A 27,537-nucleotide genomic window follows, 5' to 3' on the forward strand; every position below is an offset into this window, starting at 1 on the left:
CTTGGATAGCCAGACATTATTCAACACAGCTACTCATTTCAGAAGTTCTCTATAAATTAAAGGTTGGGGCTTGGTAGTTCTATTAGCCCTGCAGAATGGAGATGGCACAGTAAGAGCTCCCTTCTTTCTTGTGTAATGTTTACTAAGCAGTATGTATTCGTGAACAACTTTTTAAGCAAGAGACTGTCCAGGGGAGCAGTGTTGGCTGCTGTATCTTTTGAGCTAGCAATGCAGAGGCAGCTGCCTATGAACTAAACCATCTTTCATTACGACAGCACACTCCACCTGTGCTCTGTGATCTTCAGTTGCTGTCTCACAATTTCTAGGCCAGGCTGCAAATACTGGCTGTCTTCTACAAAGCCTTTGCTAGTTTGTCTCTCAGCCCTCTGAGAAACGAACCCACCTCACAGGCAAAACCGCGTCTGTTCAAACCAGAAGCAGCCAGCTGTTTACGAATGGAAGCAATTCAGAACACAGAGTTCTAACCAAGGGGGATTTCAACTCTACAAATTACTTGCCTAATCAAATTGAGCAAGGGCCAGGTTCAGCAATACCCAAAGCACCTACATTTTCCAGGGTTTTCTTCTAGAGGGAAGGTGACCAAGCTCTAAGACGACTCCAAAATAAATCCAGCTAGAAGGCAAAGGTTTCAATCTGCAGTCCAGCTGGTATTTTTCCCATTTGATTTTCACAACACCCACAAATATTGGTTTGGAGTTTCTAAAAAGGTGACCAAATTTAGCAGGTTTAAGAGCCTGCCAATTACAAACCTCTCAGCCATCCCCTGGCCTAACTGATACCATGAGAAAACCAGCTTGACAGCCAGCTTCTGTAGTTCTGACCATCCCTCTGTCACTTCAGACTGTCAGTAATGCTAGTGCACAGGGATGCTGAAATGACCATGCTAGCAACAGAAAAGTTTCAGACCCTGTTTTTATACATTTCAATTTCTGCCCTTCTATGCATCTCCCTGCTCCCCAAGTCTTCCAGCCCAAGGTATGCCAGAGAAAAGATAACGCTCTTGGATCAGCAACAAGGCTCCAAAGTTTGCCAAGAGACAGACAGCTTTGAACATGCCCGCTAACAGGTCTGTTTTATGAGACCTGGCTGTAGGAGTTGGCACCACACTCTGGTTTGGGAAAAGTGCCTGACATGAGACTTGCTTGTGCAAGATGCAATTTAGTCTCCAAAACAGTGGGATTAAAATGCTTTCCCTCTCCCCCTCCTGCTACTTTTCATTATGTAAGAAACAACCAAAACATGACCTTCAGCATTTTCAATCTGTCAGAAACTCAGTACGGACTTTGCAGTGTGACCCCGCGTTATTAACCACTAATGTGTTGTTGATCTTCCTCATATGTCGTTTTGCTTTACTGGATAATCAGAACAGCTATTCAGCTAGACCATTTTTGCTGAAGGATTAATTCCCAAATGCTTTATTTCTGGTTAAAAAAAAAGTTGAAGGGAAATAGATTCTTCGTAATACCCCCCACACCCCAGTTAATGCACCCACTGAACGGGGCTGCAGTGGAGCGACAAAAAGCAAGGGCTGAGCTCTGTCTTTCCCACATGCCCGTCCTCCACAGGCTCACCAGTCATTATCTGAAATGGGTCTCTCAGATCACTACCCAGCACAATTTGTTGGGTGGAGCAATTAGATTTCCTCCCCCCAACATTTCTCCTTTGGCTCAGCCTTCCAGAACCCACTGATCTGAAGCAAATGTCACAAACTGAAAGCAACCCTGCCTTTACCCCTGAATCAGTCTCAGTAACACAGTGGAAGTCTCCGGGGCACTCACAGCCTAACAACTTCCCAGCCAAGCAGCGAGGGAGGCAAACTTCAGCCTCAGCCTTGTGTATTCCAATTGCAATTTTACTTCTTGTGCTGGGATGAGAAACTAAAGGCTGCATCCCCTGAGGCACTTACGGGGCGCAGCTTCACCTAGCTAGTCTGAGTACCAGTAACGAACATGCAGCAGCCCAGGCAGGCATGCCCAAGCAGACAAAATACCAAGGATCCCTGAGAACACACACCCAAGCTACTGAGTCTTCATGGCTATTGCTACCCAGACCAGCTAGCAATGCTGTGCTTCGATCTGACAGCGCAGGTGAGGCAACTTGCACGCTTAGGTGTTCCCTCTGTCAGGGGGTGATCAGGCCAGTTGCAAATCATTTCCCTTACTGCACTTACACCAGGAATGAATAAAACCTTATCTTTTCTACTCTCAGTGTGGGAAGAACCAACTGAAAACGCTCACTCAATTAGAGGATTTCCATGCCTACTGAAATGGATGATGCACTGGGAGAGCAGAGGAGAAGGTGAATGAACAAGACCTTGATCTCAGCTCTTAGCCTTGCGTGTAAAAGCTGAACAAAGCATATTATGGCGATGATGAAAAGAAAGTATTGCAAAGACTCACCTTGATTGAACCACTCCTCTAATTACCAGAAAAGCAGCAAAAGAAAAACAAAAATTTACAGGAAGGAAGAAAATACAAAGGAACAGTCACAAAGAGGCAGAAATTCACAGAATAGGTTCAGAACCTGAGTAGTGCAAGAATACTACAGAACTTCCACCAGTTAAAAAAACTAAACCAAGATATTCCACTTTCTCCCTTTTGTTCTTGCTGAAAAACAGTCTATGTGCACAGCTTTTTTTTCTCTTCCTCTTTTCATTAAATGAAAAGGTGCTCACAGAAGTGTGACTAGCCCTTTGCAGAGGTGTTTGAAATGCTATGATCAATGACCATGAAATAAAATAAACATGGAAACACTGCAAGATTAAGTGAACAAGAGGGGGAGAGAACTATTCTGAAGTCCTAGGCTGAGAAAATTAAGGCAGGTTCAACCAGGTAGTCACACAAATTTAACAGTGAGAAAAGGAAGTTCCTCTTTATGACTTTAAAAGCACATTTATTAATGGATTTTAAAATTTTTTTTAAACCCAACAGTTCCCTGTGCCCCTCTATCCTTCTGATCTACATACTGCCAGCTGTGAGCTCAGCATTATTACCAGTTGATTTCCCTCAGGAGAGCAGCACACTTTAAAAGAGCACTGCGAAGGTGAGGAAAAAAAAGAACATAAAAAAATACTTTGGAAATTGTCATTTCCTGCTGAACACACAGAGCCAAACCCAAGCTGTCATCGAGCGCCTGCACTGCTTGCTGAAATCTGCGGGTTCATCCTCAGTGTCAGGTGACTTCTGAGACCGATTTGTTCCGAAAGATGCTCAGATGCTTTGGCTGATGAACAGAAACTCCCGAGGCGTACAGAGACAGGGGGTACCTACGGGTGGGCCCCAGAGGAAAGAGGCAGATGCTCAACAGAGGAACGCCACCCGAGCGCGCTCTCTTCCCACCATCAGCGACAGGACGATGACAGTTCTCAATCAGCATGCTCTCCTCCTCCCACTGTGCACAGTCATAGCTTTTATGTCTAAAAATGTTTTCACTGACTGTGTTGCTCTCAAGCAGCAAAACAACAGGGACTGCAAGAGGCAGCAATGGGCTCGAGTCAGCACATGCTGAAGGTTTCCAAAGGACAGCACACTGAAGTTTTAGTCACTCACTGTGAGAACAGGCTGGCCAGGCAGGTAAAATTATTTCCTCAGTTCCCCGCCCCCAGTCATTTAAGGATTCCCATGATTATTTGTTTTTTAACACAGTTTAAATCCAGTGGATGACAGACTAGTCTGCAAAAGCAAGTTCACACTGTGATGACTTCCCTGACACATATGTAAACATGTAACATTTTAATAACATGTACAGGCCAGATCAAACGAAGAGTAATGTGCAGCACACAGTCCGTCAAGTTCAAACAATTCCATACAGGCTCTTCAGGACCAAAACCTTCCTTAGACCTGGCTATAAATAGTAAGCCAGGATGTGACTACACATGAATGAGGAGAATGAAGCCTAGACAGAAAATGGAGTTAATTATCTCTGAATTCAGTCTGGAATAGTAATTTCTCTAAAACAACAAAGAAAACTGATGCAATTTGAGTGTCTCTTTCTAAAGGAAAGATGGAAGGGGGGTTACTGAGACAATTAATCCTCTCTTGTAATGAAATTCATTTGCAACACTCATGCCCCAGAGGAGAGAACAGGTCTAAAAGTGAGTGACAATTAAAAGCTACAAAATCACGTTTGCAATTTAAATTACTGAAACAGTGACAGAATTAGGAGGTTGTCTGTTTTGGCTGTGAGTGGGAGGGTAGGCTTTTAGCTTGTTTTCAAATGTGAGAGACTGGAGGCACGGAAGACATACAGACAGGACTACCATGCATGGGGATGAACGCATGTTGGCCTGGCTTCCAGAGGCCGTGACGTGCTATACAGCCAAGCAAGTGGACTAAGCATAGATTTGACAGATGCAAGAACACAGCAACGCAGAGGAGAGGCAGACCACATCCACCTTTGTCCAACAACAGAGTGTCATGTCAGCATGCAGCACTCCTGTTCAAAGCCAAACAAAACTATAGCAACCGTGGAAAAAATTTCCAAATATCTAGTAGTAATGCTACAAGGGAGATGAACACATGCCATGACACTACAAACACATACCTCCACAAACTGCATCATTCTAAACCAGCATGATGAATGCGCTTGCAAGAGCAGCCTTACAGAGCAAATTTTACCCCCAAACCCATTTCCAGTTCTGAGCTCTCTACAACACGTACCTTTAGCTTTTTTCCCACCAAAACAACCAGCATCATCTTTCTTCTTCTTCTGAGAGCCTCCCGTGCTTGTAGTCTGACTGGCATCTAGTTCTTGGTACTTATCAGCTCCGGGGACCTCTTTGTGGACATGATAGGAAAGGTTCCGCATGATGCACACACAGTTCTCCACAGACTGTTACAGAGGAATTTATGTTATAATAAGTCTTGCGCCCTCTTATTTGCACATCATTGTATTATACAGTGGCGGGTGTGGGAGAATGTAAAAAAAGCCCACCTGCCCCAGGAAAGTAACTTTCAAGGAAGATTTAGTCAAGACCCCTTAAATAACGGTTTGTTCTTGTTCTAAAACAATTTTATTCTTCCAAAAGTGAAGTACTTCATAAATGGCGCCCATTCAAAATGAAAACTCTCTAATCAAAAATACCACCTCATCTTACATAAAGAATACAATTCACCAAAAGATCAAACACACAGCAAAAAATGATCATATAAGGATCTTACTTTAATACAAGCCTCTCTCTCATTCTTCCAACCTTTACAATCCCCAAGGGGCCCATTTTATTAAAACTTTCTCTGGGTCAAAACCTAGGCCTTGTGAGGATTTCAATGAGAACACACATTGTCCTGTAGTAATAGCTAATCCATGGCACATCAGGTTCTGACAAGAGCAATGCTCTGTAGGCTGGAATGGAAACCACCAGGTGGTTACGAAATCCACTGCCAACATGATCTGATCAAGGGACACTGCTTTAGAATTCCCTTGTACAGTCCATCACATGGTGGGACTCAGAAAGAATAAAATAACGATGCTTTACAAGCCTTATTGGTGTTATAAAGCAATAGCATACACTTTTTTGTTTAAACAGGTTAAACTTCAGATTTTCCTTATACATATAAATATGCTTTTAAGCGGCACAGGATGAGATGGTGATAAAAACAGATTAATGAAAATCTGCAACTAAGTAAAAAAAAAAGCCAGAATGAAAGTGCTGCAGGTCTGAAGACGTACCTTAATGTCTAAGCACTATAGTCCTTAAGAGACCATGCTGAATAAAGTCTTTAAAATGGGAACTGACTCCTTTGCTGGTATTGTGCAAACCACAATACAATGGGACTCAATTCGGATTCGGAGACTGCTCTTATAGATGTTAATTAAGTAAAACAGAACAATAGCAATAATGTCACTGACAATAACAGAGGACTACTCTCCCCACCTATTACAACCACTTGCCTTTGCTCACCTCATGAGTCCCAGAAGGTAACACAGCAGTAGTGCCATGGATATCATGACAGAGATGAAAGAAAGATAATTACTACATTTTCCGAGGCAAGCATAATCCCCTTCTGATACTAGCAAACAGAAGTCAGATCCCAGTGCAATACTCCAACTTAAATTTATGGAAACGTCCATTAAGTTTTAATACTCAAGTTCACCTTATTGTCTGTATCCTTCTTGCCAACTGCAGACTGTAGAGCATGAAGGAGGGCATCCACCAAGCCATCACACTCTCTTAGTCTTCTGCGTGCTTCTGCTCCATCTGAACTTACATTCCTAACAGGAGAGATTTAAAAGAAAATTTAGCCCTCTAACCTTCACCATAAAGTTGAAGGTGCATCAATTTATGTTACAATTAAGAGCCCATTACCTAGAATGAACAGTTTAGAGGCAAAGTAGTCTGACAAACCTATTAAGTCTCTGTGAAATATGGACAATGCACATCTGCAGCTCCCTGAATCTGAATGAAAAGGGGATCACGGTCACAGAGGTGCCTACAAACAGTTGCTGGTGAGTCCAGTGATATACCTTAAGGTGGACAGGAGTCTTCAGAGAAAACAACATGCAACCCAAAAATTTAATTTCAAAGCCAGAACTTTTAATCTGAAAAATGCTTTCACCACCTGAAGAAAAAGATGCAAAATCACAAGACTGCTCAGCAGTATTCATGGCCACAGAAACTGAAAAATGAAAAAGATTAAAACCAGATGTACAGTAAGCTACATTTTATTTAATCAATCTGTATATAAAATTGTTCTTTGCTTTCTTTGGCCCCCATCTGTTCCAAAGAAGCCAGATGGGAGTCACCATGTACAACTGCTGTCTGCTTCACTGCTCAAAGGTTCTCCAAATCTATTCTTTATCCCCAGCTTTCTGACTGGTAGTTACTGCCACCCAGTTTAAATCCCATGTTTTGACATTTAAAGCCCACCTTTCACACTGTGTACAGCAGATTCAGCACAAAGCCTAGATCAGTCATGTTTAGAAAGTAGAAGACAACAGCCAGTATATTTATATGGCTTTAAATGTCTCAAAACATTGCACAAGGGAATGGCATAGGTAGAAGATGCGAGACAGAGCAGTGAAAGGCTACTCGGCGTTGTTGAAGCTGCACATATCAATGCAGACATTGTTCAAAGGGGAGCTATGAGCTCAGCCTCACTTGTCCAGTGGGCATGCACACTGCATACTGAAGTCCCAGCCTTGCATAAGCATCAACCTACCATTACCCAATAAATAAATAAAATTCAAGCCAATTTTCCAAACATTGCCTCCCCCCTACTATTCTTTTTTGGGGAGAATGAAGTGACAAAATGATTCTTACTAGTGCTCGCTGGCAAAACCTGTATGGGAAGTTTTCTCAAAGCTGTAATGCACTGATTTTGACAACACGACAGCCAACCTTTCAGCTTGCAGGGTCTGAATTCCACAGACCCATGTAAGGTTAGCTCTCAGAAGATCAGGACACAATCATTACCTTCTGCTATTAGGATCATACAGCCAATTTTTCTTTTTAACTAACTAGAGTGACTGCCAAACTCCAAGTAATTAACAAATCAATCATAGTCCCCTCCCATGTCCCCCCATCACCCAGGCAGGCTTGTATGTTAATTGGATGATGAAGAAAAAAACACATTTTCTCAGAGACCTCTCAAAATCTGAAGACAACTTAATTGTGAGCTGGTTGCTTTAACAGCACATTAACTTTCAATTAAGAACACAAATGAAATGCACAGATAAATGAATCCTTTCCCCAAATTATAACACGCAGCCTCACCTCTAGCAGTGGCTGATACAAGCCAGTTAAAGTGGACATTAAAATATGATTCCACGGGATATATGAGAGAGAATTCTACATGCTGTTTTTCCATCTCCAGTTGTACTAATCCTTCTGTATCGAAAGCCCAATTGCAAATTTTAATGTAAAGTCTTTATAAAACTGGAATTAGAATTCAGATTTTCCATGATACCTTTCAGGAGTTGTAACCATAAACGACAGCAGCTCCACCTCCAAGCCCATCTATTAAAGTGGAACATTACCTATTAAGCTAGAGGGTGACAGAAATGCACTAAAAATGATCTTATCTGAAGCTGTGTATCACATTTCATATTCCCTCATTAAGTCTTAGAAATAGAGAGCTAAAACACGAGGAAAGCTTGCAGACTTCAAAAAATAAATCAATCAAATTTTGCCAAAAAATTTCTTCACACTTTTCTTGCCCCATGGCCCATTCACGAGAGATTTTTCTACGGTCCATGTGTGCTACCACACTTGTAGCACATTTGTTTTACTGCTTTGGTTATCAAAAGCATCACGGTATTTTGTATCCTCCTTTCTTATTTCTTGATCTGTATTAGGATTAATATTAAGGTGGACATTAATAAGGTTATAATTGAAGAAGATACTATAAAAGTGCATCAGTAAGAGTGTGGCTTGCTGATATCACTTGCTGTATCTTCGGCTATGGAAAAATTTACTGAAAATTAATGCCTCAAGAAAAAATTCCCACATATCACACATAAATAAGCATGAAAACTCTGCAGGATCAAATTAATAGCTAATTAATGCTATGAATAAGTTATCCAGACATCAAACTTTGCAGTTCCAATGTTGTAACTAACACATCAGAAAATGTCTCCTTATGAACATCTCATGCAGGAACATCTGCTCTATAAATACCCAGCACTCCTGGGATGCAGCTAGTCCTCCCTCCTTGGGTAATGAGATTCCTGCAGCCCATGGGATTTATCTAACATGGAACAACAAAACCCATTTCCTTATCTGTGACTATAACCCAGACCTACTGGAGAGCTCAGCTCATATTCCTCTCCACAGAAGTCTAGGCAACACAGATCTCAGAAAGACTACGTCCAGGGAGACCAGCACCTGCTTCAGAGTCTGCTCTTTCTGCTGCTTCAACACTGCGAAGGCAGCAATGATCTCCCAATTCCCATGGCAATATCTGCATCTCGGATACATGCACAAGTACGACAAATGTCCCTAAGCACTAAGCAAAGGTGGGCATGGTGAAAAAGAAGACAGTATGCTTTGAATAAGCTGTCACCAGGCAACCCCAGAAGAGCAGCTCCCAGGGTTGGTTTCCATGATCCAGAGCAACCTTCAAAAGCTCGTGCAACCCAGGAAAATGCCAGGTTGCATGTCTACCTTGGGATGTTAAGACTCTATCCTATGTACCTCCTTGAAAAACATCACCTGGTAGTCATCAGTCAAATTCAGATTGAATTTGGTCTTCAGGATGGACTGTAGTGTGGAGACAAAAGTGATTAGGTGGATAAGAGAACTAGTGCCAGTATTGGTCATGAAAAAGGATGGAAACTGCAATACAATAAGCCAACTTGGTATCGCACTCCACTGACCGATGTCAGGTAAAATCTCTTCCAGTTTCACTTCTGCACTGGAATTGTTCTTGATGCATCTTACAGATTTATTACATGCTATGGAATGAAAGACGTAACTAAATCCTGTTCCAAAGGAAACTTTTAAAGTTTCTAAACACCCTTCTTTCAAGAGTGATGAAAAGCAACACAGAGGCGACAGATTCCAGCAGACAGATTTGTAGCTGTCTTACACAGGGTGACACTCCACAGAAGGAATGCAAAGCCTCGCCCAGGGCAGAAACTTCCCGAAACTCACGCAACAGACAGATATGCAAGACTTGGATAAAGTAGAGCATTTTGCTTTTCACTGAACTTATCTACACATTAGACAAGCATCGCTTTGTATCAGATGAAAATTAATCCTTCAGTGGATGGAGTATTTGATACAAGACACTGAATAGAAAAGGAAGCCAAAACCCCAGCTGAGGTGCTTGTTAACCCTGTTACTTCGGAGCTAGGCTGCCAGGCATACAACGGGAATGGGCCAAAGATTTTAAACACATTATCTCAGTGACTTGCTTGCTAGGCCAGTTTAACATCAAGAACCTCTATAGCTGAAGTCAAAGATAATTTTAAAGTTTGAATAACTTGAGATAGGATCTCTGCAGGGCTTTTGAGGCACTGATGATGGGCAAAATCCTGTTATAAATGAAAAGAATGTTGACTGCCTGTCCAAATGGGTGGGAACAAGGAGGAGGACCTACCTGAACTACTTTTATACAAAACAGCAATGAACAATACCTGCCATTCATCTCTGGTGTTCTGTACAGCCTGCTTCCCTGGCCTTGTCTCTTCACCCCCAGAGAGGCTTCTGCATCTTTCCCTGACTCTCCCTGCTTTTCAATACTTTTCCAAGAGTCCATTAAATGAAAAATGTATTCTAAAACCAAGAATACTATCTTTCTCACATCACACTGCAAAGGGTAATAGAAAGCTTCACAGCATGCTTGCCATAAATATATACAATACACTCAAAAGAGCAATTCTAGGAGCAAGACGTGGAATTACTGTCCATGTTACTGAAAGTACACAGGAAGGAAACCAACTCTATGGCTGATTTTTATGTAAAACAGTAAAGCACAAATCTAATTCCAGAGATTTTAAATGCCCAGCCTTTAGCTGGAAAAAGGGACCTGGATTCTTCCTCAAATTCTTGCGAGTCCAGACTGTAGGCAGGACTAGTGAAAGAGGATTTGTAAGGATGTTCAAATAAATGCTTTCCCTGGGAAAACAAAACAGAGGAGCACTAAGTAAATGTTAAATAAAAGTAAATACCTACCAGCGTAGAAACACATCAGGCTAGGAATCCAGTCTGTTGGTATTAAAGACTTCAGAAAATGGCGGGCAATGTGTTGAGAAATCTGTTCATGCTTTAGATAAGGTTATCATTACCACCAAATAGTCGTCTTAATGATCTGCAAGTCTGAATGTAACAGTTACATCTGCAGAACAGAGTTGGTATTCATCACCTCTCGGATAGGTGAGCTGCTACTACTATCTGTGCCCCACATGAAAATTATTCTCAAGAGAAAAGATTTAAAAGTAACTAAACGCACAGCACTTAATTTGCACTACTTCAATGCAAATCACGTAGCAATGCTCTCACTGCGCTCTCTGAAAGATAGCGTGGAGATGTGGAGAGTTTTGGTTTGTGGTTTTTTTGTGTGTTTTGTTTTTTTTTTTCCTAATGATAAAGAGAAACTTGAAAATACAAGCATCAGAGACACACATTTGTTCTTTGAACATTAAAACTAGTATTTCCAAGACTACTGCTGTGTCTGTCACCTGGCTGGAAAGGGCCATCAGTTGCTACCCCACAGTGCTGCAGATGAAGCTGAAAGCTGGAGGTTAGAGTAGTACTGCACACTTACCACCCCGCTTCAGTTCGGCAGGTGTAAAAAGCACTTTCTTTAGAGACCCAGCTGGGGACAAAGACTACAGCCTGGAGACTTTTTTTCTTATATTAATAGAAAGCTGAACTGGACATTTTTAAGGTATCCTCCTTGTAACATCTCCACCTTTCTCAGAAGACGCATGGACAAGAGCTGAAGCTCAGACAGTGATGAGCTCTTTTCAACAGCCTCTCCGTGCACGCTGCAGGGTCTCAGATTGCCCATAAGAATCCTACTTGTTACTACTTTAAACTACCTTCTAATTTTTCTATTGTCAGGCTCAAAAGTAACATTGGCTCCTATAGAGTCTGTCTCCACACTGCTGAAGAAGGTAAGGATTCCTGTGATCGTTACAATTCAGAGAGCTACAACCAACTGGGGCTTCCCGGTGGGCTGAGCGAGCGGCCCTTCCCACCCGGGCTGAGTTATGGCAGTGCTGGGGTGGAGCTGGCAGGCAATACATACACCTCGCTAGACCTTCACCAACACCAGCACCAAGGCTTCGCCGACCAGACATCGAGTTTTACATACTCCAGCTGATAAAAACCTGACAAGGTTATCACGTCTAATTTAAACACATTAGTTGTTCTGTCCACCTACTCCAACAGTCAGAAGCCTTACAAAACACCCTTCCACACCCACACTTTGCTTCACTATTAAGAAATTTTTACTTGGATGTCAGCCAAAAGAGACTGATAAATAATAGTTGCAGTAAATGTACTCTATTTCCGAGCATATATCTAGGTACTTAATGTCCCAAAGGAGGAATATACAGCATTTTAAAATCATTCCATCATTTAATGCAGAAATAGAATGAATTTCATACTTCAGTTCACATGAAATACCAGAAAGTTTAATTGGTATTAAGTTCATTGTTCTGAAAATAAGACAGAAAAAGAAATAAGCTGCCTGTGACAGAAAGATAGCCGGATCCAGGCAGCACTGGTCCAAGAGCCCTATACAACGCAACGGAGTTCGGCAGTAGACAGCTGAATCAGAAATCAAGCAGAGAATATGGTCAAGAAAATAGGAAGAAGCCAAAGTCCAAATACAACGAACAGGAAGATAGGGGAGCTCTGCTGGTGGTGATGCTAGGTAGGGAGCAGCTGTTCAACTGAGAAAAGGTGTATCAGACCTGTGCAGGATCCCACTGGAGATTTCTGTTCCACTGAAGCACCCACTTCCCAGCTAGACCCAAAAGAGAAGCAGTGTAGCCGCCCCGGCTGCCTTCCACGTAAAACCCTGCCAGCTGTTTGAATAAAGGGATTGGTTTTGTTTAGTTGGTCAAATGATCAAAAGAGGACATACCAAACGCCACCTCTGAAAAAGGACTTCCCAAGCTTAGTCTGTGCTTCAGCACCACTGGCATAGAGCAAGGCATCTACAAAGCACACTGTCACGCCTCATATTCATGTCAGCACTATCTGCAAGAGCTCCAGCAGAGCTGCAATAAGCAGAGGCTCAACAGCCAGCAGTACGGTTGAACAAGGTACAGATGTCAAGTCCGTCCTTTGTTTTTGTGCCTTTCTATGCCCAAACATCATGTAATGCCTTTTGAGGAAAATGCTGACTGGTTACCTCCTGCGTGACCTACTTGGAGGGCCTTAGCTTGCCCTCTTGTAATGCAAAACGATGCAGAAACGCAGTACACAAGAATTCCATGATGCCCAGCAGCTATGCAGCCTCCAAATTATTCCAGTCTCTGCCTGGAGGAAAGGCTAAGGGGCTCTGCTCGCTTTATCACACATGCTTGCTGCAATGTGAAAAGAATCTCAAAAATACAAAAATGAGGTGGTATTTATCTAATGAAGGATCATGGCTCACATGCCTTCCAAAGCAAACAATGGCCATCACAGTGACTGCAGTGAGCTTCGTTTCAGTCTTGCTGTTCATCCCACCACAACAACAGATGTTTTTGTAGATTCCCTTTACTGGCAGCCAAGGGACAAGGGACCTAGATTCATTCCTAAGTAATGACAGAAGGCCATAAGCAAGTGACCAATTTTAAATTTATACTTCAGATTTGACTGTAAAGCATTAAGATTGCATGTAACTAGGTTATGTCTCTGCTGCTAAAATCTATGCATAATTTATTTATATTACAAGCTAAACATCAGGAACTGTCAGGAGGAACCCTAACAGCTCCTTACTAGCATGAATTAAACGCTCTGCTCATCGTATATGCCCCAGGACAGCCATATGCTGTGATTCTGCACAGTATCAGCAAGCTAATTAAGAAACTGCCTTGCTCACTCCTCTCTACTGTGTGGGTTTTTAACTTGAGTTGGATTTTTTTCCAGTCTGGGTTGGGTAGATAAGCTTCTCCCTTTTCTGTGCTGTTTGCTGCCTCCGAAGTGAAGATTCACAAGCAAATTTCCTTCCAGTTTTCATCTCTTTCTAAACCTACTCCTTTGTTGAAATTCCAGTTGAGAAGTACCTGTTGCACAACAAAACACTGACAGCATCATTAGCTCCCGCTTCTGGAGCAGCAATCTCCCAAAGGCTGGACTCAATATGAGAACAACATGAGTGCACCAGCCCCCAGGCACGGTGGGTGGGTGGACAGAGACATGGCAGCACCTGCCCTCACCTCCTCTGGGTGGGACAGGGAGTTGCTAAGCTGTGTAACAAGTCCTATCCAGGCCTCCTTGGTTAAGTAACTGCCCTACAAAAGCATACCAAAGGACTACTTCAGCAATGACAGGGGAGCACACCGATTAAAAGTCAACCCAATGACTTTGTCAAAGAATCCTTTTTGGAATGGGGCACAAGTGTGGCTGCCACAAGGAGGTCTCTGTACTAATGCTAGACTCACGAAGTTCAATTACTAATTTGCTGCTGATAAAAAAAGAGAAAAGCCAGCACCTGAAAACTTGTATTTATGCATCTTCTCTGTCCTGCCAAGCTTCAGTAAGCAAAGTTCCCCGGACACCACGGGCAGCTCGGCTGGCAGCACTGTAGCAACATCACCCGAGCTTCATCTCCTGTGCCCTGCTCTTCACCAGACAGCATTTCCAGGTCAAAGATGTGCACTTAAGTGACTTCTTACTTCAGTCAGCTGGAGATGAAGGCTGCCTTAAGTATATGAGAGTGCAGGTAGGCACAACAGAGTGCAGGTAGACAAACACTATATGACTGTCACCACACGCTATTATCATGCCTGCAGGATTTCAAGATGGATAGAACTTGAAGGTAATTTACTTCGAAAGCTCTAATTCCCAAGCACTTTTCTTCAGAGAAAAGCCATACATTAATCATTAATAAGAAAGGAGGGCATAAATAGCTGGCTTTCTTCCTTTCTTTCCTCAAATTCAGCACACAGAGATAGGAAGCAAAAATGGACACATCAGTATCACCAAGACACTCATACAGTCGTTTCCAGGGTGCAAAGAAAGAAAACTTATCTGCCAAAACAAAACTGCAGATTCCCTTTGGCAAACCATCTTTACCTCCACATGCCTCACAGATGCACACGCTCCTGCTACACGCAGTGTGTGCTGTAGGTGTTTGCACGCATACGTATATTCACAAGTATATAAAGATATTAGGACTCGAGGAATGAGTCCTTTAGCATTAAGCACTGTTACGTATGCCTGAAGCACTGCAAGTTACATCTACAGGACAAGATGTACATGCACATACCTTAATGCTCTCTGTCCTCCTCAGAAAAAAGCTTAAAACATTCTCATACAAAAACTCTATTTGGCACATCCTAAGTATTAATGATTTACCACCAAGCTCCTGCAGTCCTCTTTCCTCTGAAGTACATAAAAGTAACAGCAGTCTGCAGATACTTATACATAATTTCTCATTCTGGTGGAGTACATGTTCAGCTCTGAATCTACCCAGTCCTCATGTCTTCAAACATTGTATCTCACACTTACCACAACTCTCAGGTTTTGATTCCACAGGACTGAACTCTTAATTTATACCTACAGAAGGTGCTTATTCCCAGTTGTTGTCTCTAGGACCAAACACTTCACAATCCTTGAACTACTGGTATTTACCAGCTTCAGGGGAAGGTAAGGACAGAGGTGCCAATTCCATATTACAGACAGGAAAGTGAAGACCAGTGACTGAAGTCTAGATCCACTCAGGCACTTCGGAGCCTGAACTTCACCAAAACCAGAAGGAGATAGGGCTATTATAAACTAGACCAAAAAAAGGTTTACACCATTAATCTTGCCTGTAATTATGTCAGAACAGTAGCAGAACAGCAATTAAATCCTTACTTCCCAAGTCTCTTGCTGCAGCTCTAGCCACCAGGTTGTCCCTTCTCTTCTCAGGAGCTGATGTCGGACAAGCTGTTATGTGCAATTTCCATCGGAAGAATGCATGTTTTTAGTGGAAGTCAAGTGGGTGCAGTTGGTTTGTGTTCGTACTCCCATGGCCAGGTCTCTGAACTCTGAGGCTATTTGTGGATGCGGATTTCTGTGTGCTTGGAGAATTGACAAGAAATGCTGCAACTACAGATGGTACCCCGGAAAAGGAGCACTTTGCATCTGTTTGCTATGCAAATTAATTCATCTAACATTTGTTGACAGCAGGTCAGTTTAGCACAGGAATCAGGCTAGAAAGTTGGAAATTTAGGAACTAAGTTCTAACTCTGTCCTCTTAGAAGTGAAAAAATCCAAGCGAGAATTAAAAGTAATTAGGCAGAAAATGGCAATTAAGCCCAGAATTAATTTCATTTTTAAACCATTAAAATCCTTGCTGCTTCCAGAGAACTAGGAATCATGGTGGATCTCTACACAGAAGACAAACAAGATAAGGTGACTGCAGCAGCACTCGCTGACCCACAGATACGGTGGGTCCAGGAGAAACCTGGAGACACAGCGAAGGTCTCTGGCACTGCCTGGGTGCAAGTGAGCTAGCCTCAGCTCCATCGATCCCACAAGCAGTTCAACTTGTGCTCTTCTCCTAAAGCACCTTAATGGCTGGGTCAAAGTTGTAGGAAAGATCATGAAATGACCTTGTTAAGATGCACCAAATCATTACATTATTTAAACTGGAAGAGAGTACAATTTAAAAATTAATGCTTCTGGATTGCAAATCCCAGTAGGGATTCAGGGGTTTAAAGAAAAAAAACCAAACCAGACAGTAACTAGAAGAGACATTCTCCACATACCTAAAAGAATAAAATACAATGTGAAGACATGGAACTTGTACTTCAAATGAAATAAAGGAACATTTGTGCATATTTAACAATTCTCCTAGCTAATGTCTTCCTTACTTCTTCCCCAGTCCTACTTTTCCATAACCAAAAATCCACTTAACTTCAATAAATCAATCTTTGCTTTGTTTTTTACAGTTCCTTTCCAGATTTCCACTATATCTATTTCTCTCAACAGGTTAAACAGAATATAAGAATACCTTTACTGTATTAAATTACACCCAAGATAGCACTTCTCACAAGGCTCATGGCCATTTTAAGTAGTAAAATTATTATTATGGACATTGCAGATCCATTCATCACATTGAGTCTGCCCCTATGAACAAAACACAGCAATGGAAGAGGAAACACCTTTTTCCTGATCTTGGGACAAGAATGGAGACAAAATTATCATCACCTACACTAGTTTCTGAAAACTTCAGTGTTTCTTGGTAAAGATTACAGAAAAAGGATGCAATAAATTTCACTACCTGATCATAGTTTGCAAATTGGCTGCACTGCCAAGTCTTAGTTTTGCAAAGGGGAATACAGGATTCCCAAAACACTTGTTTCAAGAATTTTTGGCACATCAAGTACAGAGTGGGATGGCACACAGAACCCACTCATCATGGTCTAGATGGTATCAGGATTCAAAAGATCCCTACAACCGCCACAGTCATGGGAGAAGGCTTGACTTTAGAAGGAGCTCTTAAAATAAATGTTGGTCTCCAAAGTCAATATAAACCTTAACCAGTTGCCTTTTCTTCCTTTGATTCATACTGGCTACCTGTACATTGTCTACGTACACATAGTCAGTGAGCTACCATGTGAGCTATGGTAGTTCAGTACGGACATCACTACTTATCACAATCAGCCCAGAGTTATTTAACTCATGGTAAAAGAGACAGTATTTGAACAGCTTTCTTGATGATAAACTTTGCACAGTTTCTCCGATTTCCAGCTTGTAAAAGCTGAGGTCCAACACTGCCCAGTACCACGCACAGGGCTTTCTCAAATTGCAGCTCAGACAGATCCATTCCCGAGCGCAACTCCTTTGGCCATACAGACTAAAATCAACATCAAGCATAGCAGATGGATTTTTGTCACTTCAGAAAGTGGGTAGAAATCAGGGCTACACAAAGCCAGTAAACTACCTAAGCTTTGGGTAAGGGGCATAAGAGTGTATGGATCACGCCTCTTATCTTGCAAAGTTAATTCCCAAGTAAAGCAACTCTGGTGCAGGTACAGATGTCTGCTAAGATACTGGCCCCAATTACTGACCCCTCCGCTAAAGCATCCTTCTGTCCCACATATACCTGTAGCACCACACTATCTGTGCTGCTAATACCAGGCTTTAATCCACTCTCAGGCACATGCAGGCCAAGCTGACTACGCAGGATACAACTCACCCCATCCTACTAAGACCTGGACATACATCAGCACCTGAACTCCCAAAGTGAGGAGAGTGAGAGAGTCTTACAAATTACACAGGGGGAAAAAAGTGTTGTTGACAGGATAGGACTGGAAAGGAAAATGGGATGGATCAGCCTTCGAAGAAGAGGTAAAGGCAAATAAGTGTTGATTTTATTTTTTTTTTAATTACTTGTTTTCAGTTATTTTGAAATAAGTGTTTCCAAGGCTCCATGTTATCAAAGGAGAGACTTAGATTAAGAATAAAGTAATGATGAGAAAGCAGTGTGGGGAAAAAAAAAAGGGCAAATAATTAACTGGCAGTTCACGCTGTGAATTACTGAGTTTGAAACAAACTCGCCCACATCTGTTGATAAACTTCATTAACTGCGAAAACAATATTGAAATGAATGCCATCCGGCACGCATAACGCCTATCTTCTGCTTAAATATCTAAACTGCAAGGACATCTGAAACCTCGGAAGTTCAAAGATTGTCTCAGTTGTTTTGGAAGACAACGCAGCACACACCTGAGGCTCACATCCAAAGGGGAGAAAGGAGGCTGGCACGCCATCAAAAGGACCAACCTCCCAATTAAATATCAAATTGGTAAACAGTTGGTAGTCTGCAATAAGCTCCATTCACGAAAAATGGAATTGCTAGGACCAGCTACTGTATCAACAAGAGAAGAGCAGGCAAAGGGGTTTTTAAACACTGACGTCTGTCAGACAGATGGCTGCAACAATTTATTCTCTGCTGGTGTTATCTATCTTATCTTGCTAGTGCTTTTAAGGATGAGCTGCAGAGGATTTCAACAAACGATGCAAAATTATTTCCAACAGTAGTAATGGCAATTACTTTTGATATGTCAATTTTTATCTCTAGATCTGAAAGTGCTCTACAAAAAGTACGTAATATCACCAACACTGCAACTAGAAGTACAATCAGCTGAAAGACAGCTCATACCTCTCCTACTCCTGGGTCTTTGTTGTCCTGAACTCTATCTCACAACAAGAAGTACGGAGACAGTAAGGCAGTTCCCCCCGCTTCCTATGCGAGAAGTTGCTCTCTCCACAGCACAGAGAGATACAGACAAACTACCTTTTTTAGATTACCTTTCCCTGCTAGTCTGCCATCACGTCTCCATTTACCTTAAACAACCACTTTCAAGCATGCAATCACCTTGCCCCACATCTGACTGAAGCTTCATGTCTTCCACGAGGAAGCACACAACTCCACCTGACTGCAACAGTGGCGATGAAAGGGCTGAAAAACACTTCCCCCCTTCAACAACAGAAGCAGTCACCATTCACTGGCCGCTGCCCTAATGCACCTGAAGTGCATCAGGACCACTTTTAAATACCAAAAGTTCTCTAACTAACATATCTCAGTACTACCATTCTCCACATCCCTCTTCATCAGCCTTAAGAACACAATGTCCAAAGTGGCACAAGCTTTTGCCTGTACTGTAAAAGCAGCTACCTACTTTAAACATCAAAAAAACCCAACCAACCAACCAAACCCCCAAAGCTACCCTGGAATGTCGAAGTTCAAGTGGATCCACATACTAATAAAAATTTATGATGTGGATTAAGTTAGTCTAGCAGTGATCAATTTATTGTCTACACTTACTGGAGAATCTCATATTCATTCAGATAATCCTTTTATCCCCTACCATGACTAATTTCCTCTTGCAGAAGACTATTAGAAAATGAGACACTAGTAAGTAAAAACCTATGATGTCTGGAGCCTACTTAAAGGACCTTAGTTTCCAGTGGGACTGCAAATAATTTCAGTAATGGGCCCTTTCAGAACACTTTTCATTACTTTCTTCATTTATGAAGTTACTCAGGGGAATAGTTATTGCAATTTAGAGACCATAAGCCCAGGAAACAGAAATGAACCAACTTCTGAAGATGCACTAATCAGTAGAAATCTGACAGAAGCACACTTCAGAGCAACAGAAGATACAATGTCAAACCTTTATTAGTTTTGTTCAAACTAATTGACTTCATCATAAAGCTGAAGAATCTAACAGGGCACGTCCACTATTTTATCTCAAAGAAAAGCACAATGAAAGACTGTGTTTAGGCAACATTGGTGGTTCAGGTTTTTCAGACCATGTTAGGACTCCTCCTGACCCCAGCTTCTAGTACATACTGTCCTACTCTCATGGTGCTCTCAGAAATGGAAGTACAATTTCTCATCAAAAAAGGCTCCTTTGCAAGGAATATTAGAAATAGGTTCCTACATAGTCGGTAGTTCAGGTTCTTAACTAATTTCCCATAGGCCCTTAGTCACTTCAGCTTAAAATAGGAGGGTGTCCACAAAAGTGTTTGTGGCTAAAACTGGATCCATGTTTCAGGCTCAGGGTAATTCCATGAAACCAGCTCTTTAGCATCTGCAAAAGAATACCTTTTGATAGGAGAAGGCCTAAAAACCAAGAAGGGAGTTGTTCGAAAACACGTTTTTCAAATAAATAAAACCAGCACCACCAAAGGAATCAGAGAAGGTGCTCCAAATTTATAGAAACAGCCCCCTGATCACAGCACAGCAGACACACATAAGTGTGATTCTCAGTGCTTACAGCACAGTTTGCGTGGCATTTGCAGTTTACATTACAGTTTGCTTTTTGTACTTAGCTTGACAGTTATCGTCATCTGGGTCACTCTCCACTGTATTATACACCCCCCCCTTAGATACCCACTCACCCTAACCTGGATAAATGACCCACTCTGCACACTGACCCCACTGGACAGTCGTACATTGACAAGTCCTACAACAAGAGAGCTCATGGCAGGCAAAGCATTGCTATTGTAGCCACTAAATGGAGATACCTCTGCAAAAACGAAAGATATATGATACTTTGTTTCAAATTAAAATAATTTTAGCAAAATCCTAAACACAGGATGCGGCGAACAGATTAATACTCCACAGTTCTGCCTTACCGTAAGCAACCAGAAGTGTTCTTGAAGACAGTTGTCCACTCAGCATCGCGAGGCTTAGAGTCTTCATTCGGCTCGCTTTCCCAACCTGAATGGGGTATAATCACCTCATTGGTAAGCGTCTGCAGACCGTGGTTGATGATGACCATCTTCAGGGGCTCATAGGAGGATAAGTTCCACAGGGTGCCTGCAGCAGAAACAATGATGATTAAATAACGAAAGAGCAATAACTATTTAAAATCTCTAGATTAAATAGAAACACCAGATACACAGAGAATCACTAGACGGTTAAATCATAAAACTAAATGAAAAGTTGAAACACTTGATGAGACACCAGCCTAGCACATAGCTTAGGGAAAATTCCACAGTCACTGCAACAGAAACATTCCCAAAAGCATGCAAGCACTTTTATTGAGACATGGATATTGTTGAAGTCATCAAGTCCTACAACAGGGCACATGAATGTGATCTGCTATTGGAGATTAAACAGGATTTTTCTGCTACATAAAATTTTGTTACACTTTTAAGTCTAGCTACGCCTCAAAAAGTAAAAGATCATCCAGTGCAGCAGACAAGTATATTGAGCAAGTCTTAAAAACAGGGATGCATTTATGAATGACCACTGATCTTATGCTTATCCTCTGCACAAGACAATATTTCACTCAAGACTCTTCTCCATTATTTCATGTTTTCCTGTCACAGGCAGTATCTGTGTTCAAATCACCTGGTGCCACAAGCATCTGATTCCTTGAAGAAGCTGAAAACCAAAACTCTTCTGTCTTTCCATTTTTACCTCAATTACGAGCCCCGTTAGGCAGAAAGTCAAACACTGAAACAATATAACAGAAGAACAGGCTTACAACTGTAAAAATATCCAGTCTTAGATAAGCGACGCAACTTCCCAGCAGACCTGTCGGTGTCCTGACTGTTACTGCTCATTGGGTCAGGACTAAAACAGGATATTCACTTCAGAGAGAAATTCTGCACAGGCTCAGCCTGGTCACATTTGAGAACTATCAGTAACAACACCTGGAGAGAGCCAGATGCACACTTTTGATCTCAAAGAAAAAGTGTGAAGACCAGCAAAATCTCAGACAGACCAAATGGAAAAGCCAGATTCCCCAGAACACGCAGGAAATCCTTCCGTAAGCGGACACAACATTAACCTGAGGGTCCCTGTGTTGGCCACCATGCCGCACCCTGGGCGAGCAAAGGTCACTCTTACATGGGAACAGTCCTTCGCTCTCAAGCTTTCAGTGCTGCAAGTTAGAAGTGTCAAATGCCAAACGTCCTATTTTAGTATCAGAGTATTATCCATATAGGGTCACGACAGGTATCAGGTCAGGACAGGAATTTTATCTCATTTGAGTAGTGACTGGCACTTCTACAATAATCTCAAAAGCTGATGATTAGCAGAGCCTCAGAAGTCAAATTCTATGGTGTCTCCTATACAAAGCGTTCTTTACAAAATCCAGGCATCTGTTCAGACTTAGGAGACCATATTAATTAATAAAGAAACTCTGAGGCAGACAACCGAATGAACACCATCATGTTTCAGTCTTTTTCTAAAACAACACAAAAGTATCGCTTTTTCTGGCCTATTTCCCTTGCCGTTCATTGACAACACACTGTATGAGATTTTCATAACCTACTTTTTTAGCTTTCAAACAAGACTGTATAGGTGAAATAGGAATTAATTTTCTCTTTGTACCCATTACAATAAATCACCCTTTGTCACAGCAAAACACCAAACACAATGGACAATAAGAAAGAAAAAAAACAAAACCAAGCAGAAAATGCTAACTGGCCTAATTTTGTTGTGGAAGAAAGCCTTTACTTCTCGTAACAAACTGGCTCAAAAATATACATCGTACAAGAAAAAAAACACAAGTTAATATTTAAAATAAGACTATAAAAAATAACATATAAGCTACCCAATTAATTTTAAATACTTCACTAGACAGTCTTTTTTTAGTTATTGCTACACCAATTCCTTAAGCATATCAGGCTCATTGATACAAAAATAAAAATGACAATTAAATCCCTAAATGCACTGCTGGCTCAGTACTTCAAAATTCAAACGCAAAATCCAAACATCCCAGCACTGAATGAGATGGGTAAATCCCAGGAAATTATACAGGATAATAGTCTGTGGAGCAAACCCAGATTCAAACTGAGAACAGCGGGTGCAGAATACCCTGGTTATGGAAGGTTGTGTTATGGTTCCCTCACGGGAACATAAATAGAGCATTTGGTATATAGTGGTCAAAAAAACACTGTTCGGAAAAGACAGCATCAGCTGAGGAGCCAAGTACAGCATTTGTAAGGATCCTGCATTTCTGTTCTTTTGAAACTGCAAAATACTGTAACTGCAGACAACGTGGAGATTTAAAATCATCTGTATGTGGAAAAGCTAAGCTTTAAAATCTGACAACCCTTCATATTTAAGAGCTCCTTCCTTAAACACACATACTTCTTTTGCGCATGAAATGAGATGCTGCCTTTTCCTCTTTCCTGTAGGAGTGACATCATGTGTTATCTGCATAATGAAACTACAAAGGCAAATTTCACTGCTTAAGAAGAATTGGGCAGACAAATACTCAAAAAGCCAAAAATACCTATAAAATTTCCAAGAGCTCTAATATTACAGGACTGTACAGAAGTGTTCCAATGCTCAAATCTTTTGCTTGTTTTAAGACTTGCGGAATTGTGTCTAGATTTCAATACCTTCAACCCCAAAATGTAAAATAAGATCACAGAATCACACAGAACAGTAGGGGTTGGAAGCGACCTCTGTGGGTCATCTAGTCCAACCCCCCTGCTGAAGCAGGGTCACCTACAGCAGGCTGCACAGGACCTTGTCCAGACGAGTTTTTATTATCTCCAGAGAAGAAGACTCCACAGCCTCCCTGGGCAACCTGTTCCAGGGCTTTGTCACCCTCAGAGGGAAGAAGTTCTGCCTCACGTTCAGGTGGAACTTCCTATGCTTCAGTTTGTGCCCGTTGCCCCTTGTCCTGTCGCTGGGCACCACTGAAAAGAGTCTGGCCCCATCCTCCTGACACCCACCCTTAAGATGTTTATGAGAATTTCTAAGGTCCCCTCTCAGGCTTCCCTTCTTCAGGATAACTAAGCCCAGCTCCCTCAGCCTTTCCTCATAGGACAGATGCTCCAGTCCCCTCATCAGCCGTCCGCTGGACTCTCTTTGGTAGCTCCTCATCTTTCTTGAACTGGGGAGCCCAGAACTGGACACAGTACTCCAGATGGGGCCTCACTAGGGCAGAGCAGAGGGGAAGGAGAACCTCCCTCAACCTGCTGGCCATGCTCCTCTTAATGCACCCCAGGATCCCATTGGCCTTCTTGGCAACCAGGGCACACTGCTGGCTCATGGTCAACCTGCCACCCACCAGCACTCCCAGGTCCCTCTCCGCAGAGCTGCTCTTCAGCACCATCTTTCATCATTTAGAAACTCCACAAGCCAGCCTGCTCTAGACGACCCTGCTTCGGCAGGGGGGTTGGACTAGATGACCCACAGAGGTCCCTTCCAAACCCTACCATTCTGTGGTTCTCTGATTCCTATATTCTCATTTATTTCAAGAGACTAAATGCAACTGGCATTCATTGGTATTCTAACTGGATTGCAACACTGAAACCAGCACTAACCTGCCAATCCATCACACAGGAGTCAGCTTTGCTGACGCTAGTAACCCCATGCAGACCAAGAGAACTACCTGTTCCTACAAGAGGATCTCTTGTACATCCTTATCCAGAATTCTTATTAAGAGGCTGATTGCAATTTATGCAATAAACTGTTTGGGGCAAACACATTTTGACTGCCGATCTCATTGAGTGGCTACCAGACAACTGGGACTGCAGTTAAACAGAATGCCTTTCCTCCATCCTCTTTGAAGAAAACACCCCCAAGAGTTTACAAGCTTTTCAGTTTCTCTTCTGCCTCCCATCTCTCAAATGTTTCCTAGAAGACACCAACAAACTGTGAAGAAGAATAAAAGACAGTCTTACTACATAAAAAATAGCACAAAGCTCTTAAAATTACTCAAAAATGTCAAACCACTTAAATGTATAGTATTCTCCTTGACAGCTGCGTGAGGAAAACCAGAAGAATCCCTCTGTTGAACAGCATTCAGCGAAGGAAAATGCACAGCCCTTAACAGTAAAGTAGCCCAAGAAACAGAGATGACAGAATCTTGTAGTTCCAAAGGCAGAGGAAAAAATTCAGATTCGAGGTTGACTTCATTGGGAAAATATTCCACAAGAAAAGATACAGAAAATAAACACCAAGAATTAATTTTAAGTAAGAAAAACTTAACCAAGAGGTCTAAATACCAGCATCCTTTCAGTTCTTAAGAAAACAAATTCCATGGAAAAGACATTGATAATGGCAGCCACGGGAACTTAAAAAAAAAAAAAAGTGAACAAATTCAGATCAGACTGTAGGTTTTAGCAGTGTTAAAAGAAAATATGAGTAAGAAAAAAAATTAAAATCACTGTAAATTTGAAATCCATCTTGAAAAATCCTTCCCTGTCTCTATTAGTGTAACACACTAATGATCTAACAAGCTGGAAACACTGCTTTTAAAACTCAAAGTTTAATCAATTCAAATTAATAGCACTCAAGAGAAATCAAGTCTAACATATCAGCATAAAGGAAATGAAGTTATCCAAGTTTTCCGTGCAATTTCACTGCAAGTATTGGCCTTTCTGACCACAGTGCATGAATTTTAGGACTAGAGAAAGAAGATGAACTATAGCTTTTCAGAAGATAATCACAATCATGATCAATCTTTATTCATAAATACCATTTGTAATTATCTTACATATTTCTAACTACAACCATTACCTCTACTATTTCAGCATGTTAAGCACGGACAACAGCTACAAGTTTTTATTTCAAAAGTACTAATTATTGTAAAAATATATTAAAAATTACTATAAGCTATAAACATAGCTACATGTTTTATGCAGTATTAAAAGTGATTAGGGCCACAGCCATAATTTCCTACATCTCCAGCCCCTTGGAGCTGTGAAAAGATTTCTAAAGAAACTGTGGCAGAATGCACACATGCTATTATTTTCCGAAATCCAAGGGAAATCTTTTCCTGCTGTGCTTGCTTACTTGCAAAAATCTAATGTCTAAGAAATTAGATGAAGAAGCTGTTTAATTCTGTATCTACGGCCCTTACTAAATCATTTAGCATTTAGGAAAATCAAGAGCTCTGCATTACATGCACCAAGGACTTCTTGTTGCATGCTGGTCCTGTATGCATTTGTTTGACAGACTTGTTTGTATCATTCCAAGTCCTGAAGACTGGAGCTGTGGTTCTTCAAACTAAGCAGCAATCCAGTTTAGAACCTCAGCATGAACTACTGTGTCACAGAGTACACCATGGAACGGGACCTTCTTCTCACAAGCCTTCTAATAGAAAATGGAAGCAGGAAGCTCACCTGTAATCAGAAAGTTCAAGACAGCATGGTACTTCGAAGAGAAGTCAGTGTCTGATCAAGCTGACAGCATCTTAGCACACATAAGTACCCAGAAGGTGTGAATTCTGAGCAAGTCGATCAATCTGCAAGTTTCTATTACAGTATTAGATCAAAATATCTCCTCTGCAGAGCATTTTGAAGGTCGATCATTTTTCAATTAAAAACAGTCTGGCAATATACAGCATCAGGAGAATCACGTTCTGCACCACTTAAAATCAGTGCAATGTTGTTAAACAACAAAATTACTTTCAGCGCTCTCACAAAGAACAGAATTATTCATTAAAGCTACAACTTCTGATTGCTTTTCAAAGAATCTAATAGAATTTTGGTCTTGCATATCTGATAGGAACATTTTCTTCACAAAAATCCCCAAACTAAACAAACCCTTATCACTCAAGATAAGACTTGTGCAGCTTTCCCAATCAGATTTAATTCCTTATCAGTTTAATCCTCATTTCTCTCCTTTTCTCAAGAAAACGATCCACTGAAAGTTCAGCAGTACATTTCAAAGACTACAAATAGACGCAAGGAAGAATTTTGTGGAATATTTCTCATCATAACTCTACTTGTGATTTACTTATGGACACTTTAACTGTTAAATCAAGCTTTTCTCAGTGAAAAGAGAAACATAACTCCACACGTTAGAAAGAAAGAAATGCGAGCTCTGAATGTATCCTTAGTTTTTAAGGTATTTTTACCTGCCTCGCTCGTCTGTCTTACCTTGAGGGACATCACGTTTTAGTGCCATTTGCAGATATATCAAGAATGTCTGGTAAAGCAGAGATGGCATTAACCCAAAGGAGGTTTTCAAATTCTGCTAAAACCAGCGCTATCTGAAAGAAAAAAGCTACAGACTTGCTGAATCTGGCAGTAGTGTTGTATGAATTTACTCAGCCTGCTTCCAGAATTGTATGGCAATAGACTTGTCTGACTTGCATTCTCCAAAACATTTATTCTGGGATGTAGTCAAGTGAAGACACTTCTGACACATCAAGTCTCACTCATTCAGCACGAAGCGTCACATATTCAATTCCCCCCTCACCCTCCCCTGCCACTGCATCCACCTCTCATGCGTTTTTCACATGTCGGCGTGGCTTTTTTCCCACTCCATTAACCCACTGCCCAGACCCAGCTGGCTGGCCAGATTCAACAGCTGCGGCTGCTGCCTCAGATCACCAAGTTAATGAGAGGCTGTGGAACTGTACTAAAGCCAAGGACTGACTCTCAAATTAGATGAGATTGATGCGCTCTTTTGCCAGAAAGCACCCTCTCCAGCTGCAAAT

At 41.6% G+C, this 27,537-nt stretch overlaps 1 protein-coding gene across 17 annotated transcripts in view; it reads right to left on the reverse strand.

Annotated features, from left to right (window-relative positions):
• The window catches only part of ARVCF (ARVCF delta catenin family member), a 300,745-nt gene that overhangs the window by 50,478 nt on the left and 222,730 nt on the right, over positions 1-27,537 (reverse strand). For 16 of the 17 annotated variants that reach the window (XM_075434691.1, XM_075434687.1, XM_075434698.1 and 13 more), the window contains 4 exons: positions 20,756-20,939; positions 6,114-6,231; positions 4,680-4,851; positions 2,421-2,438 (listed from right to left, as the gene is read on the reverse strand). In XM_075434691.1, coding sequence (XP_075290806.1) covers positions 2,421-2,438; positions 4,680-4,851; positions 6,114-6,231; positions 20,756-20,939 — 492 coding nt within the window. The remainder of the gene's footprint in view (positions 1-2,420; positions 2,439-4,679; positions 4,852-6,113; positions 6,232-20,755; positions 20,940-27,537) is intronic. The other variant, XM_075434685.1, reaches the window with a different exon arrangement.

The sequence above is a fragment of the Opisthocomus hoazin genome, chromosome 13 (assembly GCF_030867145.1).
Source record: "Opisthocomus hoazin isolate bOpiHoa1 chromosome 13, bOpiHoa1.hap1, whole genome shotgun sequence".
NCBI classification, from domain to species: domain Eukaryota; kingdom Metazoa; phylum Chordata; class Aves; order Opisthocomiformes; family Opisthocomidae; genus Opisthocomus; species Opisthocomus hoazin.